The sequence below is a fragment of the Clytia hemisphaerica genome, unplaced genomic scaffold (assembly GCF_902728285.1).
Source record: "Clytia hemisphaerica strain Z4C2 unplaced genomic scaffold, Clytia hemisphaerica genome assembly, whole genome shotgun sequence".
Lineage (NCBI taxonomy): Eukaryota > Metazoa > Cnidaria > Hydrozoa > Leptothecata > Clytiidae > Clytia > Clytia hemisphaerica.
This window is the reverse complement of record NW_027103772.1, coordinates 238,964-252,542: the sequence shown is the minus strand read 5'-3', so window position 1 is coordinate 252,542 and position 13,579 is coordinate 238,964. Positions and strand designations below refer to the sequence as shown.

At 36.6% G+C, this 13,579-nt stretch overlaps 2 protein-coding genes across 2 annotated transcripts; one reads left to right on the top strand and one right to left on the bottom strand.

Moving 5' to 3' along the window:
- Window positions 1-65: 65 nt before the first annotated feature.
- LOC136806078 (thioredoxin-like) lies at window positions 66-2,365 on the top strand. Its single transcript, XM_067062649.1, has 2 exons — window positions 66-283; window positions 1,988-2,365. Exons 1-2 carry the CDS (start codon window positions 161-163, stop codon window positions 2,177-2,179), a joined length of 315 nt encoding a protein of 104 aa, XP_066918750.1. The 5' UTR covers window positions 66-160; the 3' UTR covers window positions 2,180-2,365.
- Window positions 2,366-5,525: 3,160 nt separating this feature from the next.
- Window positions 5,526-11,994, bottom strand: LOC136806076 (uncharacterized). The gene is made up of 7 exons (XM_067062647.1): window positions 11,025-11,994; window positions 10,044-10,600; window positions 9,041-9,499; window positions 8,006-8,179; window positions 7,039-7,303; window positions 6,213-6,305; window positions 5,526-5,818 (listed from the first exon to the last, which is right to left on the bottom strand). The coding sequence occupies exons 1-7, from the start codon at window positions 11,963-11,965 to the stop codon at window positions 5,719-5,721; spliced, it is 2,589 nt and encodes an 862-aa protein (XP_066918748.1). The 5' UTR covers window positions 11,966-11,994; the 3' UTR covers window positions 5,526-5,718.
- Window positions 11,995-13,579: the final 1,585 nt, after the last annotated feature.

Sequence of the window (13,579 nt, the reverse complement as noted above, 5' to 3'; positions counted from 1 at the left end):
ATAAGTCTTTTGAGTTTAACAGGCTAGTGTACCAAATACAAAATCCCGCCTCCGGCGAAATCTTTCCTTTACAAAACAAAAGCTTCGAAGCTTCACGTTCACAGTTCACATCCACCAGCAGTTTTAGGAAAAAAGATACCTTTCAAGAACAACAGTCATCATGGTTACCCTTGTCAAAACCAAAACTGAGTTTGATAGCACTTTGAGCAACAACACACTCGTGGCTGTTGACTTCACTGCATCATGGTGTGGACCTTGCAAAATGATTGGACCAAAATTTGAGGTAGAAATGTTTGATGATTTTTTAAGCTTTGTTCCATTGCATTTTGACTCAAGAAATTTGCGAATGTTGTCGTTAGAATTGAGTGGAAAGTCAAATGACAGCCCATTCCTGTATGTTACTGTAAGTTGGTCTTATCTCCTGCCTCGACATCCGTCTTCTATTTCGACACCCTTCTTTAGAGATAGGACCAATGAAAGTCTGAATCGGTGATTGAAAAAAGATTTATCCTCCCTTACCATAAGCAAATTAAATAATTTCGACCTTTTTTTAATTTTTCAGCTCTAGAAAAGGGTGTCGAATTTAGAGGAGGGATGTCGACATTAGACCAAGTTACGGTATATTCAGCATCATTCACTTTTTTCCCTATTTTTCAGATAGATGAGGGCAGATTTATTGTAAGATTTCTGGGGCAGTAGCTTAACAAAGAAGTAGTGTTAGTGCCTTTAGGGGCAGAAAGTGAAAGATTCAAAATTCTACGAAGCGATATTGAGTGAAGTAGTTTTGCTACATTGTCTGCACGTCTCTTTACTACCTCGTGTCTGTTTGGTTCAGAACTAACAGACTTTTTAAAGTTCTGTAAAAAAGTTGAAACTTCTAAATATTTTTACTGTTCTGTGAACAAATCATAACCATTAGTGAAATACTCACTCATCTATTTAAAATTGAAGACAAAAATTTGTGAAGAAAAAACAATTGTGAGCACAAAAAATGCTTTTTGAACACTTGTTTCCAATGAAAAATAACTTTTATAGACTAAGCTTCCATCCTCAAAGATTGAAGAAGCTTCTAATAATTAAAGTAAATGAGAGAAAATGAGAACCTCAAAATCAACTAGAATTTGCAACTTTTCTTCCAAAGCAAAAAGACCTGTTTTAATACACCTTTTAGGAGTGTCGACTGCGCACGCGTCCAAACAATTTTCCATTGTTTTGATTTTAGCAACCGCTCTTTCCCGCGTAAAAACACGATATGTAAAATTCCAGTTCTCGTCGTAAGGAAACTTGTTTTCTGCCGTTTTCACGGTGTGGAACACGGTGGAGATAGCGAGACTCCTAAACGGTGTATTATGGAAAAATCTACTGAAAAATTTACTTTCAGATTACTCCATATAATATTGTACAAATTTTGATTCATTTCAACGGAATCCTGAGTTATGTCTTCTTAAAGTCATTTTCTTTAGACCAGGCCTCTCCCACTCAAGACTCAATTGATTTACTCATTTCAGTGTACCTAACCGTTTAGATCATTTTGGAGGAATGATGATACCGTGAGTGAGATCGGGTAACTTGTATCAGTTGAGGGAAACTTGCATAGCCCTCAAATTAATGACCTGACTTGTCATCAAAATACAAAGTTAAATCAAAACAAAAATGGTAGAGAGCTGCGAACAGAGCTGCGTAGTTTATTTGTTTTGAAATTTTGCTGCTTTGATTGTTTAGTCATTTGATGGCTATGCAAGTTTCCCTCCACTGATGCAAGTTACCAGACTTCACGGTATTTGAGTGAAGCTTCGAAAGTGGAAGCTGAAAAAAAGGGAGCTAAAACAGCTTTATCATTGACTTGTTCTGTCATTACACATTATTCATCATCATTAAGTTCGACAAAACATTACATTGAAAAACTTAGAACCCTGTAGAACCGTGTGTTAATATTACTAGATTAAAAGCAAAAGTAAAGTTATCTCAAAAATTGTTCTTTCTTTAGGCTATGGCTGCTCAATTTCCATCCATCAAGTTCATCAAAGTCGATGTCGATGAAAACTCTGAAACTTCAGAAGCATTAGGAATAGCTGCCATGCCAACCTTCTTCTTCTACGCAAATGGTGAGAAAATGAAGGAGGTTGTTGGTGCCAGTGAAGATAAACTGAGAGAAGCATTGCAAGAATTGTCTGCATGATTTTGAACTAAAAATTAGCTTCCTACTTCACCGACTAGTACCTATACTTTCATAAGATTTTTGTTTTGTATCATAATTTTTATTTTACTTTACGCTTATTTACAAATTTTGTATGATTCAATGTCTCTGCATAATTTTTATTATGGGATCTTCTAAATAACTTGCTACTTTCATGTAAAATCGAAATTTTTGTTTCAAAATCATATTTATTCATATACACTATTCACGTCTTTAAGTTTGAGCTCGTTTTCAGTAATTTCTACCTTCAAAAGGTCAAAGTGCAGTTGAAATCCTTTCGATAACATTAAAATGAATTAACACCTTTTGATATTATATCAACCCTATTATCCCGTACAATGGGTGTGCCACTGGTTAGGGTCTACGAGTCCCAGGTAGGGTCGCAAAAACACCAAAATAAAAAGTCGTCCTTCTCAAGGCACCTTTTTGATTGAATTTGGAAAAATTTCGGAATTTCAGTCACAAACGAGTCCCACTTCAGCGGCACAACCCCTTGATCGGCAAGGGTAGCACCCCCGGGCTTTTTTCTTACTAGGCTTCAGAACTGGGGCTTTTCCTGTGCTACCCTTTAACTTTTGATGGAATTGGCCTTTTTGAATGAAATTGTCATAATAAAACTTTCGAAAAAAAGATTCAAAAGTTTCCTTAGGCCTTCCAACTCCTGAAAATGTCATTTTGCTCAATGTGTGAAAAATTTTAGATGTTAAAAATTAATTTTGAAGCCTAAAAATGGTTACTCTTAGGTTGGTAATAAGCGGGTTCCCCGTTTGTTACTTTCTCGAAAATTTTCCAACCCCCCACCCCGGACCTTATTAGGATCTCCCGTTTATTAATTTCCAAGAATATTTTCAGCTGTCAAAGAGAAGGCCCCTTATTTTGCTCCTAAATATCCTTATTTTAGCCTTTATCATCAACATGAAAAATAAAATATGAGCAATATGTAATAGTTATCACACTTTTACTCGTACAATATAATATAGGATATATTTTTCCCGTTCGGAGTTTTCTATATTTGAAAATATGACGAAAAATCTGAACTCGAAAAATATATTGCATTTTGTACTACTTAAATTTTCCGCAGAAATCTGTATTTCATACACGGCAAATATGAAAAATTCTTCAAGGTCATCAGAGCCCTTAATTAAGAATTGTATCTAAAACCAAACCATTACCTCATCGGCCCTTTTTACACCGGCCCTTATTTTCCGCCAGAGGCCAATTTTGGCCTCACGCCAATTAGGGCCGTTAATAACGCTAAAATTTGTAAAAATGGCTATTTACGCTTCAAATTAGTAAATAGTGTTTAAAATTTACATTGAAATGTCATGTTTCGGTAGTAAATTGTTGAAAATTCCATTCAAAATCACTGATTTTTATGAGGTCTTAGATAGTTAAACAATGGACAACTTTTGTTCTCGAATCATACCTAAAATCCTTTAAATTGAGAAATAATAGTAAGTAAGTAAGTAAGCCACTTTTAGGTAAAATTTGCAAAATCTTGGCCCTTTTAATGCCGGCCCTTATTACGCCACGTGCCCAAAGATAACACCAATAAGGGTCGATAAGGTATACGTTGTATTCGGTCAGTGTGTAACACAAAGCTAAATGTGAGGCGTCCCACAACGGCCTCGAAATGGACTTACGTCGCATGGGCTCAGTGGAACGGTGAGACAGGTTTGAAGATATCGAGTCGCAGCTCTCAAGTGCAGCTATCCGCTGTTGTGTCAGTGCCTGGATTTTCACATTTTAGCGCAAGTACATGACAGAACGAATGGGAGCTATCGAGCCAATGCTCACAAAGTGATCAAATACATTTAACAATTTATCAAACGTAATTCAACTTTAGGTAATTTGACATTTCCCATAGTGCGCTTTACAATATCACAAAGTCGAATTTATTTGTTGAGAATTGTTAATAGCATTGTTTCCATATTGTGAAATAAACTTAGACAAGTTTGGGAAGCCATGTTACCTAACCCTGTAATGAGTTTTTCCAGAATAAATTTGAACATGGGGGGTGAAGGTTATAACAATTTTCAGTGATTTACCCCCGGACAGAGTGACATTTGGCCCCCGGACAACAGGTTTTACCCCCCGGACAAGCATCAATTGACCCCCAGACAACCCAAATTACCCCCGGACAAATTTTGATGATTTTTCGCTACCCCCGGACAATGTACGGACATTTTTTGGAAGAACCCATTCTGGATCCAGAATTTAGCTTTGTGATTTTACATTTCCCAAACTTTTAGATTTGATGATTTTTTTCCTGTGTAATATATCACTATAGAGAAATGACAGTTATCAGGACTGATTGCATACAAAACCAGTACAAAACACCCCCTTCTTACAGACCTGTTGAGACTCTTTCAGCCAGCAAGGGTAAAAATAGCAGATCAAAACTCGATGGGGATTGATATTCCCATTTTGCTCATGACTGGGGATTTGAATTCCATTGTTTTTGAGCAAGAAAATTCAGTGGGGATGAAAAGTATTGCACAATAATTTGCAGTGAGGATTGGCTTATCTGATTATTTACAGCAGGGACAGATTTAGAGAATTCTCCACCGAGGGACGATACTTGGGCCAATTTTTCCAGAGGGAAGGGGTCCCAGTGAGCTTTGAGAAGGCGGTGTTCCAGATAACAGCCCTTGGTTATAAGAAACCCTGGTTATATGCAAAAATTCTAAAATTTCAGATGAATAGATAGACGTTATTAAAGTGCGATGGTCTTTGTTACCCATAATCTTTTTGGACCGTGAAAAAGCCTATGGGGAAAAGCGTTTTCCCAAATTGCCATATACAATGAGCTTGGTAAATATATTCGACAATTATTTCTTTCCCTTTTAAATTTCAAAATATCTAGAAAAATGGATATGTATATTTGATGTAAATAAATTATGTTCATATATTTTAAGTGTGTATATTTAACGAATAAATTAATTCCATAAAAATTTATAATATGTAGAGCAACAAAGGCTGTGGGTTTCTAACGACCCCTGTTAAACCTAGCCAAAATACCATGAAATTTTGTTTTTGGTTTATTCAACCTAATTCAACTAAGAAAAAGTAGAAAAAGTTAGAAAAACGAATGTTTTCGGACAAAGAAAAATGAAAATTTTGAATTTTCTTTAAGCTGCAAGTGTCAGGTTTGAACTTTTTGTGTGCTGTAAGGGTCGGATTTTAATAGCTTAATTTTGGGTCGCACATACGCTCATTTCTAAATTGAGACAACTTCAGTGCCGTAAGAAGCATTTCCATATTGGGGGGGGGGGGGCTGAAGTTTAGTGACACCGCGAGAGCCAACCATGGTTTGCCCCGAGGGGGGGGGGGGGGATTTTGAAAATTTGAGCTCTAGATTGCTTGAAAATGCACTCATTTGTGACAGTTATGACAAATTAAAAAAAGAAAAACTTTGCATTTTGCAAAATAACCATTGTTGAAAAAATTATTGAAAAAAGTTGCTACGGCACTGAACTTTCATGTAATAGATATTTAAGGAAGTAGAATAATTAGAAATTTTACAGAAAAACTACACTAATCCGAGAATCTCTTTCAAGGATATCAACGAAGAATCCCAAAGATGTTTGAACGACGATGGATTGTACGCCACAGAACAGCCTATGGTGGTAAAAGAGATGTATTAGAATCAACTGTGGAAAACTTTCAGGTTCCCAGGGGAACATATTCTTATACGCTTATACTGGGATTTTCAAAACAGTTCTCCTGTTTTTACATCGTGTTTACTAGTACCGAATGAGGAAGACGTTTGGTGTTTGTAGACTGAAAAATAATTATCCTATCAAATCCTTAAAATAAGTTCTCAACAACATTTGAAAAATTCAGAAATTTTATCAATCGACAAATTACTTCTGCTTGCACTCTATTTGCTCAATTGTTGAAATGATGTCAGCATTATTAGACTAATAATACACTTAGAAAACTTTAGTTCCCTTGGAGATGTGTACATAAGGTTATGGAATGTTAGGCAAGTCAGCCTAGATGTTACACTTACTCGAATTGTTGCAATGCTGTGTTTCTTTGAAAAGCTTTGGTCAATTTTAAAGCATTTTCTACATTTAGTTGTTCAAGGTCAGTCACTGCCACACTGAAAAATAAATTGTTAAGATATTTTCAATTTATCTAAATAAGTCCATCCCTAGGAAGGGGGTACTAGTGTTGTGAACTGACGGGGGGTTGCCGCCCAACTTTCGACCTTCGGACCCTTACCGGTAAATTTTGACCAAATTTTGATCTTTCCGGCAGGGGTAAGAAGTTGAAATTTTCCTATTTCTTCGACCCTTAGTGGGACTGAGATTTAATTTTCTGATTTTTCCGACCCTTAGCAGGACTTTGGAAATCCAAAAAAGGTGCCCTTAAGGGCGGCACATACCGCATCCTCATTTTCCTAAGTACCCCCCCGGATTGGTTTCCATATGAAAGAATGCACTTAAAGCTAGTTAAAGTTAATTGTACATTCGGAAAAAAATAGTTTTCAAAATTTCAGCCATTATCAAGTTGGAGAAAATTGTTGAAACTCACCCGTACTGAGGAAAGACTATATTGGGCTATTCCAGAAATGATTTATACCCCCTATGTTGAGGAGATATCTTTTTTTTTAAAGGTGACCCCACCATTTTTTTCAAACTTTTCAGGCACCCCTTGAATTTCTTTCTCCCATTTCTTTGGACCACCCTGGATTTTCGACCTCGTTTTACTGACCACCCTGGATTTTATCATTCAAAAAACCAGACCACCCTGGATTTTTTATTTTTCAGACCATTCTGGACCTCAACATAGGGGGTACAGACTATTTCTAGAATAGCCGATTTCGATCTTACCTCAAATAACTGATGTTTGAATTCTCCACAATCATGGCCACTAAATGGTCAATCCAATGACTTCCAAGAAGATTTGAATTCAATGTCAATTCTGTCAAGCTCTCTGATATTGCTTCCAAGAATTTATTGACCAGCTTTGAAGAGATTGATAATGGTGCATTTGAATGGTTTTCTTCGTGTTGGTCCATCAGAAATAAACGTTCAAGGTGATTATCTTCTAAGAAAGTGACGAGGGACGCGTATGTTCGATTCCCGATGCATGATCCTATAATTAGTAAGTAAGTATATTCATTCCGTGGATGTTAGTGAAGCTGGGAATGAGGAAGTCTTTCCCTTTTTTATTTGTGCTAGACCTGGGAGGTCGAATGCTTAAGTGGAGTGCTACACATACTCTTAGCTCCCAGAAACTTACCCAATCTATAAGTTACTCATTCGACAATTAGAAAAACGGGGATCGAACCCACATACCGACTGAGGCCAATACCCGATACCTAAGAGTTTAAAGCTGACGGCTAGAGAGGAACCTTCAACCTTTCTTAAGCAAGAAAAAGTGGAGCCTTAAGATTTGAACTGCCTCTGGGACTTAGCACTCTTTTTGTTTTCACGTCCTACATTTTTCGAAACCCGGCGATAAATTATATTCTAAATCTGACTTTTAAGTTTTATCTGAAACCCAGGTGGGTTAAGCAAAACTAAATCCAACCTCGTCCTCATGTATCCCAGGCTTTATTTTTAGGTTACTGATAGACGCCATCAGTAAGCACAGAAAAAGCTGGTAATACACAGGGAACATGGCGTTCTAAATTGTATTAATTTAGGACGCCATGACAGGAAACGAAGTTGAACTAAATCTAATCTAGATTTGTCTCCTTCTCTTAAAGAGGTTTGTCCTGATGATCAGAAAATTATGCGAGCTAAATTACTTTTTACTGATAATAAGATTTGAAATATCGAATATATGATATACCTTTCAATCTGAGATCTTTGATGTAATCATTTTTCTTTTCTCCACCGTTTAATAAAGAATCAAGTGAAGAATAAAGTGAATATGAAGATCCAAGAACACTTTCATTTTGTTGGTATAGTGATCCAGTGAAACTATTGGTTCTCGATGGAAGGGATTGGTTTTGTCGGAGAGTACCTGGAAAAAGTGAATTAATTAAAAGTTATACGAATTGTATAGTGCTATTAGAATCAAAAAGCGGACCACAGGAATGGATTCGAATTTAACCCAGTGAGATATCAGTCGTTTTTTATTCTGATAGCGCTCATGGTTGTATCACGCCCACCTCATCAAAGTCAAAAAGTGTTGCAAGTGGTACAGGATTGATCGCAGAGTATTTTCCTCAACCCATCTCATACACAACGTTGTTTCAACGTTTATCTAACGTTCACAACGTCCATATAACGTTATATTAACGTTGAAACAATGTTGTGTGCCAGCTGCGTAAGGGGTGATTTTTTTGGATGATTTTATTTTTACTGGGTTCAACTCAGTCTGTAAAACAAGTCTATTGCGCAGATTTCCGTATAAGCTCGATGGTCATTTAAGCTCGACACAATCTCGTAGAGACGCCCAGAGCCACTAGTACCAGCTTTTTGATTTTACTGATGGATGGATGGACGTGATACAATAGTGATCCTTTCACTATCAGGATAAAAATAGTGAATTAAGGGAGAGAGTTGGAGTTCGGATTTTATCGCACACACTTACACCCCTATCTCACAGCCCCGGTGGAACTTTTTTCCTCAGTGGGGATATTCATATTGAAATTCCAATGTGGATAGAAATTCTATTGTTCCAGGGTTAAAAAATCCAGTGTGGATGCTTTTGGAATGCAATTTTTAAACATTGAATATCGAATGTAGATGAAATCAAAGCCAATTTCCCAGTGGGGCTAAAATTCCAGGGTATTTTCCCACCGGGGACGAAATTTTCACCACATTTTCCAGTGACCTCAGCCAGGTCCAGTGGGTCTGTAACACAGAGGTGAACACTTACCAAGAGAATTAAGATTGGCTATCGATTTTTGTTTATTCAAATGTGCTTGATAATGACTTCCCCAACTTTGTTCAATCAGCAAATCCTCACCAGAGTCGTCAACATCAAACGAAGTATTCAATGTCAACAAACTACCAAATGCATGGTTAAAATCTGGACAACTACTATATCTGTTATACCAGGACGTGGAAGATTCTGATCGTTGTTTCAAAGGTATTGACATGTTTTGACAAGAAGATTTATTGTTACGGATATCATAATTCATTGTGTTGGATGAAGAATATAATTTATTGTCGTTGAGGTCTTGCCGGCTTTGGTGTTTCATCATGAAACGTTCTAAAGCTGTTTTTTGAATGTTTATTTGTTTGGTGTTCCAACTGTCCCGTTTACTTTGATATCCGCCATTTTGGTTTTCAACGTTTTGAGACTCGTGAGACCAGTCAAGTAAAGTTTGTAAACCTATATTGTTGTAAAATTGAATGAAAATGTTATGAGTAAACGTTTTTCATCTCTAGCTTAGGGGTCTTATATTTCACTGGACAGCAGCTAGATTTAATGTCGTAAAAAACTGAAAAAACCCTAGGAAGATGAAATTTTAAATAACAATTTTCCAAGCAAAGGTAAGTCAATTGAAAAATTACAAAACTTTCTGATAGTATTTAGATAATCCTATCGTCTACACAAGGTCACTACAAAGGGAATAGTTTAGGAGGAGGGATAAATTTTAAAACAGATGTTAGCTTTGGTGGCCGGAATAAGCAGTGGTGGAGGTTTTTACAGATGTAAGGCTGCTTCCAATTCTAGCGCCGCTAATTTTCCGTAAACCGCTGCGATGCTTCTAATATTAAAGCACTTACGAAAGTTTTTTGAAACCCGCGGTATACTTGGAACACCACGTAATTGTGAGTTACCTCGTTATCAGTATTTTTGGCACGGAGAGAGGTGACGATAAATCTAGGCATCAGTATTTTTGGCATGGAACGCAAAGGGTTAAAGCACTTACCTTTAAGTGTGGAAGCCGTTATTGGCATCTCTGAAAAATCGATAGATTGAGGTACAGGAATATGATCAACATCTCTTAAACAAAGTCTCGGACATTGACATTGATTCAAAGCATCTGATAAAATATGGAGTGCTGAATCCTCCATATAATCAAAATTTATCTCTTTAATCAGAATACTAAAATGTTTCCCTAATAGACCAGCTACTAGTAGACACACATCTTTCCATTCAGGTGAAAATAATGTATTCCCAATCTCCTCTATGGTATCAGGCTGTTCTGTAATTTGCCTCGAATACTTTAAAGCGCACGTGTACTCGTGTAACAGCGGATCAAAAAATGTGTATACGCGTTCAATTGAGTCTGTATTTTTCGTTGGTAGCCGGTGTTCAATTAACAGACCGGAATCCAGTAAAAGAATAGAATGTTCATTTTCAGAAATAACATCCTCAGATAAGTGACAGTTTGTTGTATATGTCTCTATGGCAACATCGGAGAAAGAGATGAGCAAGCTATCGATATGTTGGATGATGTCAGCATCGTATTGATCTGTTGTATTCCTGAAAATCAAAACAAAGATAAAAAGCGGGTCTATACTAATCTGTAATATTATGCTCTGCCGGGTGTGCCAAGAATATATTTTTGTCATGATTTTGTGGGGTTAAGGCTTGGGGACACGAGAAGTTTTTTGCGTTGGTGCAATGCAACATGCTCCATCCCACCAAGACAAGAAAAAAGTGTGTGTCTCATGGTTTCATTTTTGTTTCATAGGACAAAAGTGAGACTTCACTTTTATTGGTAGAAAGAAAAATGGGTCGGAGACACGAGAAAGTGTTTCAGGTTGGTGGGATGGAGCAAGTTGCATTGTATCAACGCGAAAAACAAATCTCGTTTCCCCAAGCCTTTACGATTGAATATTTTTGTCGATTCTTATTCCTCCTCAATAGAGGAGCTATTGCTGGTCAACCAATATAAGCAACTTACGCATATCGTCGCCACACAGCTGTAAGGATCTTCCGAAGTAGCGATAGCCTGTTTTCCAGAAACTTGATACTCTTTGTTTCTTTATAAATATTTAGAACAACCATCAATATAAAGGGATTGGAACACAGTCTAGATAAAGACAAGTATTCGTATAAAGCGTCACGAAAGTTTTGGAACATTATAGAATTCGATGAAATCTGCTTTACTAAATTCACAGTCTGTCGGATGTCGTAGTTTTGAATTTTCAACTTTACTCGGCGCCGTAATAGATAACGATATTCCTGTGAGATCGGTACGTCTAAGTATGAGTTTGTCTTATCTGGTCTGTGAAATATAACGAATTTCCCGGTTGGGAATACTTTATAGAAAAGTTTGAAAACAAGTCTCGATGATGCCCTTATGTTGTGTGTCTCGATTAATACAATAATTTTATCGCTATTTTTCTCGATTAGCCACATAAAATCATCATAAAGGTAACCCGGTAATCCGAATAAATCCATAACGGAATTCAAATCCAGTTTCGGCTTCATGTTTTCTACATCAATATTGGTTAGATCACAATGCAAGAAAACTTTCCCGCTATTTTTCAGTTTTGTTGAAACTCGAACCCAGTCTTTTAAGAATCTATAAATCAGGCTAGTTTTACCTGAGCCCAGGTTCCCTTCTATTGTAGCTAGCCTTAGATCCAGCTGAGATAACATGTTTAGTAAACTGTACGTAAAATTATTGCCTGCGTTCAAGGTTTCTCCTTCTTTGGAAAGCGAATCGTACTGCACAGCATGTTTAAATTTGATATCTTTCATATAAGATTGGTCAAATAAGAATTTAAAGTTTGGTTTCCATGGTAGTGGTGTCAGCCAATGTGTTTTTCGCGCGTACGCGTTCTGTAAGTAGGTGAAGATGCGTCGATCACCAGGTAAGCGTCCGGTCGGATTTGTCATTTTTGTTTCTATGTTTTTTTGTACCTGAAATTTAATAATAATTTGTAACTTGATTGAGTGAAGTCAAAGAAAAGGGCTATAGGCATGGACATGGATGAAAGATTAGTACAATTTCATACTTTGAAAGTCATAACATCATTGTATTGATGTCTCATTTATAGTAAAGTCATTTACAGTAGACCTTGTGAGAATAGCCGTATACTAGAGGTGAATATTCCTTGTGTAGGAATTCAAGCCATATATTTCCTACGCTAGGTTGGGCGTAACATTTACCACCGAAATTCTAAAAATGTGAAACTCGAAAACAAACAAAAAGTGCTAGATTCGATTTTATCTGATATTCCGATGACGTAAAAGCTCTAAAGGAGTGGGCCAAAATCTTCCCGACCTTCAGAGCTTTAGCGTATCGGATGAAAATTTCACTATCTGGGTGCCAGATAAGATTCTATTCAGACCCCCCAAAATACAGCGCAATAAATTTTAAGGTATCCTTTTTCTTTGATATCATTATTCCACAATTTCAACATATAATCAATTTCGAATCATTCAATCAAACAAGCACACAAGCAGTTTCATTTTCATAAAACAATAACTAAAAAGTAACATTTCAAAACTTCTCTCCAGCTTGTATAGACTGTTTTCTTTTCTTTTTCCTTCTTCCCTGATAGAACATAGGTCTCATACTGTGTTTTTATAATTTTAGTTTACGATTTAAATTATCTAAACTTTTTCCTAAAATTTCTCAAGATATCTTTACTCCACGTGGGACAAATTCAGCTCCTTGAATAATTTATTTCTATACAAGAAAATTATCATTCAAAATTTGAATGATGATCACAAAGTACAAAATTTTTCTTTATTATCCTCGAACGTAGTCACAGACCCGCTTAGACCCTTATCCCACTGGAAAAATCGGGCCGCCATTTCGTCTCCGGTGAGAGAAATACACTATAATTTCAACCCCACTTGAAATATGACTCTGTTTTTATCCCCATTTCAAAATCCAATGGAAAGAAAATGCACTTTAATAAAACCATCACCACTTGATTTTTTGACCTGAGAACGATAGAATTTCTATCCCAATCGGGAAAAAGTTTCTCCAGGGCTGCGAGACAGGGGTGTCTGTTTAATACCTAGTAGGTCAACAAAATGTTATTTGAAAAAAGATTCTCTAAGAATGTATTCTCTGCATTTTAATCAACACCGAAATTCTTGGCACAAACATCTGTAACAATAAGAAACCGAGACATCTGATATGAAATTCAAATTTTCATGCAACCCGGAAAATCAAGAATATGCAATTCATGTAAATAGTACTCGTCAACCGTCAAAATTTCACACAGAAAACGTATAATTCTACCTTATATATAGCAAAGAAGCAACACATTTCAGAGAACTGAGGAGCAATCAAAATTGACGAGATAGTGATCCTATTAAAGACATGTCTTATATTCCAATACTTCTAAACACCCCTGTATCTTAAACAACAACTTCTCACAGACCCACTGGGAACTCTTCCCACTGGAAGAATTGGCCAAAATATTGTCCCCAGTGGAAAATTATACACCACAAAAATATGGGAATATCCCCAGTCTTAGACCGTCATTTTTATAT

Bases quoted from the DNA above. Each gene is read 5' to 3' on its own strand.
- LOC136806076 (XM_067062647.1), bottom strand. From the start codon at position 11,965: ATGACAAATCCGACCGGACGCTTACCTGGTGATCGACGCATCTTCACC. The intron at 9,500-10,043 runs GTAAGTGCTTTA...ACAACAATATAG, and splicing joins AACGGCTTCCACACTTAAAG to GTTTACAAACTTTACTTGAC. The intron at 7,304-8,005 runs GTATATCATATA...TACTAATTATAG, and splicing joins CAAAGATCTCAGATTGAAAG to GATCATGCATCGGGAATCGA.
- LOC136806078 (XM_067062649.1), top strand. From the start codon at position 161: ATGGTTACCCTTGTCAAAACCAAAACTGAGTTTGATAGCACTTTGAGC. The intron at 284-1,987 runs GTAGAAATGTTT...TTCTTTCTTTAG, and splicing joins TGATTGGACCAAAATTTGAG to GCTATGGCTGCTCAATTTCC.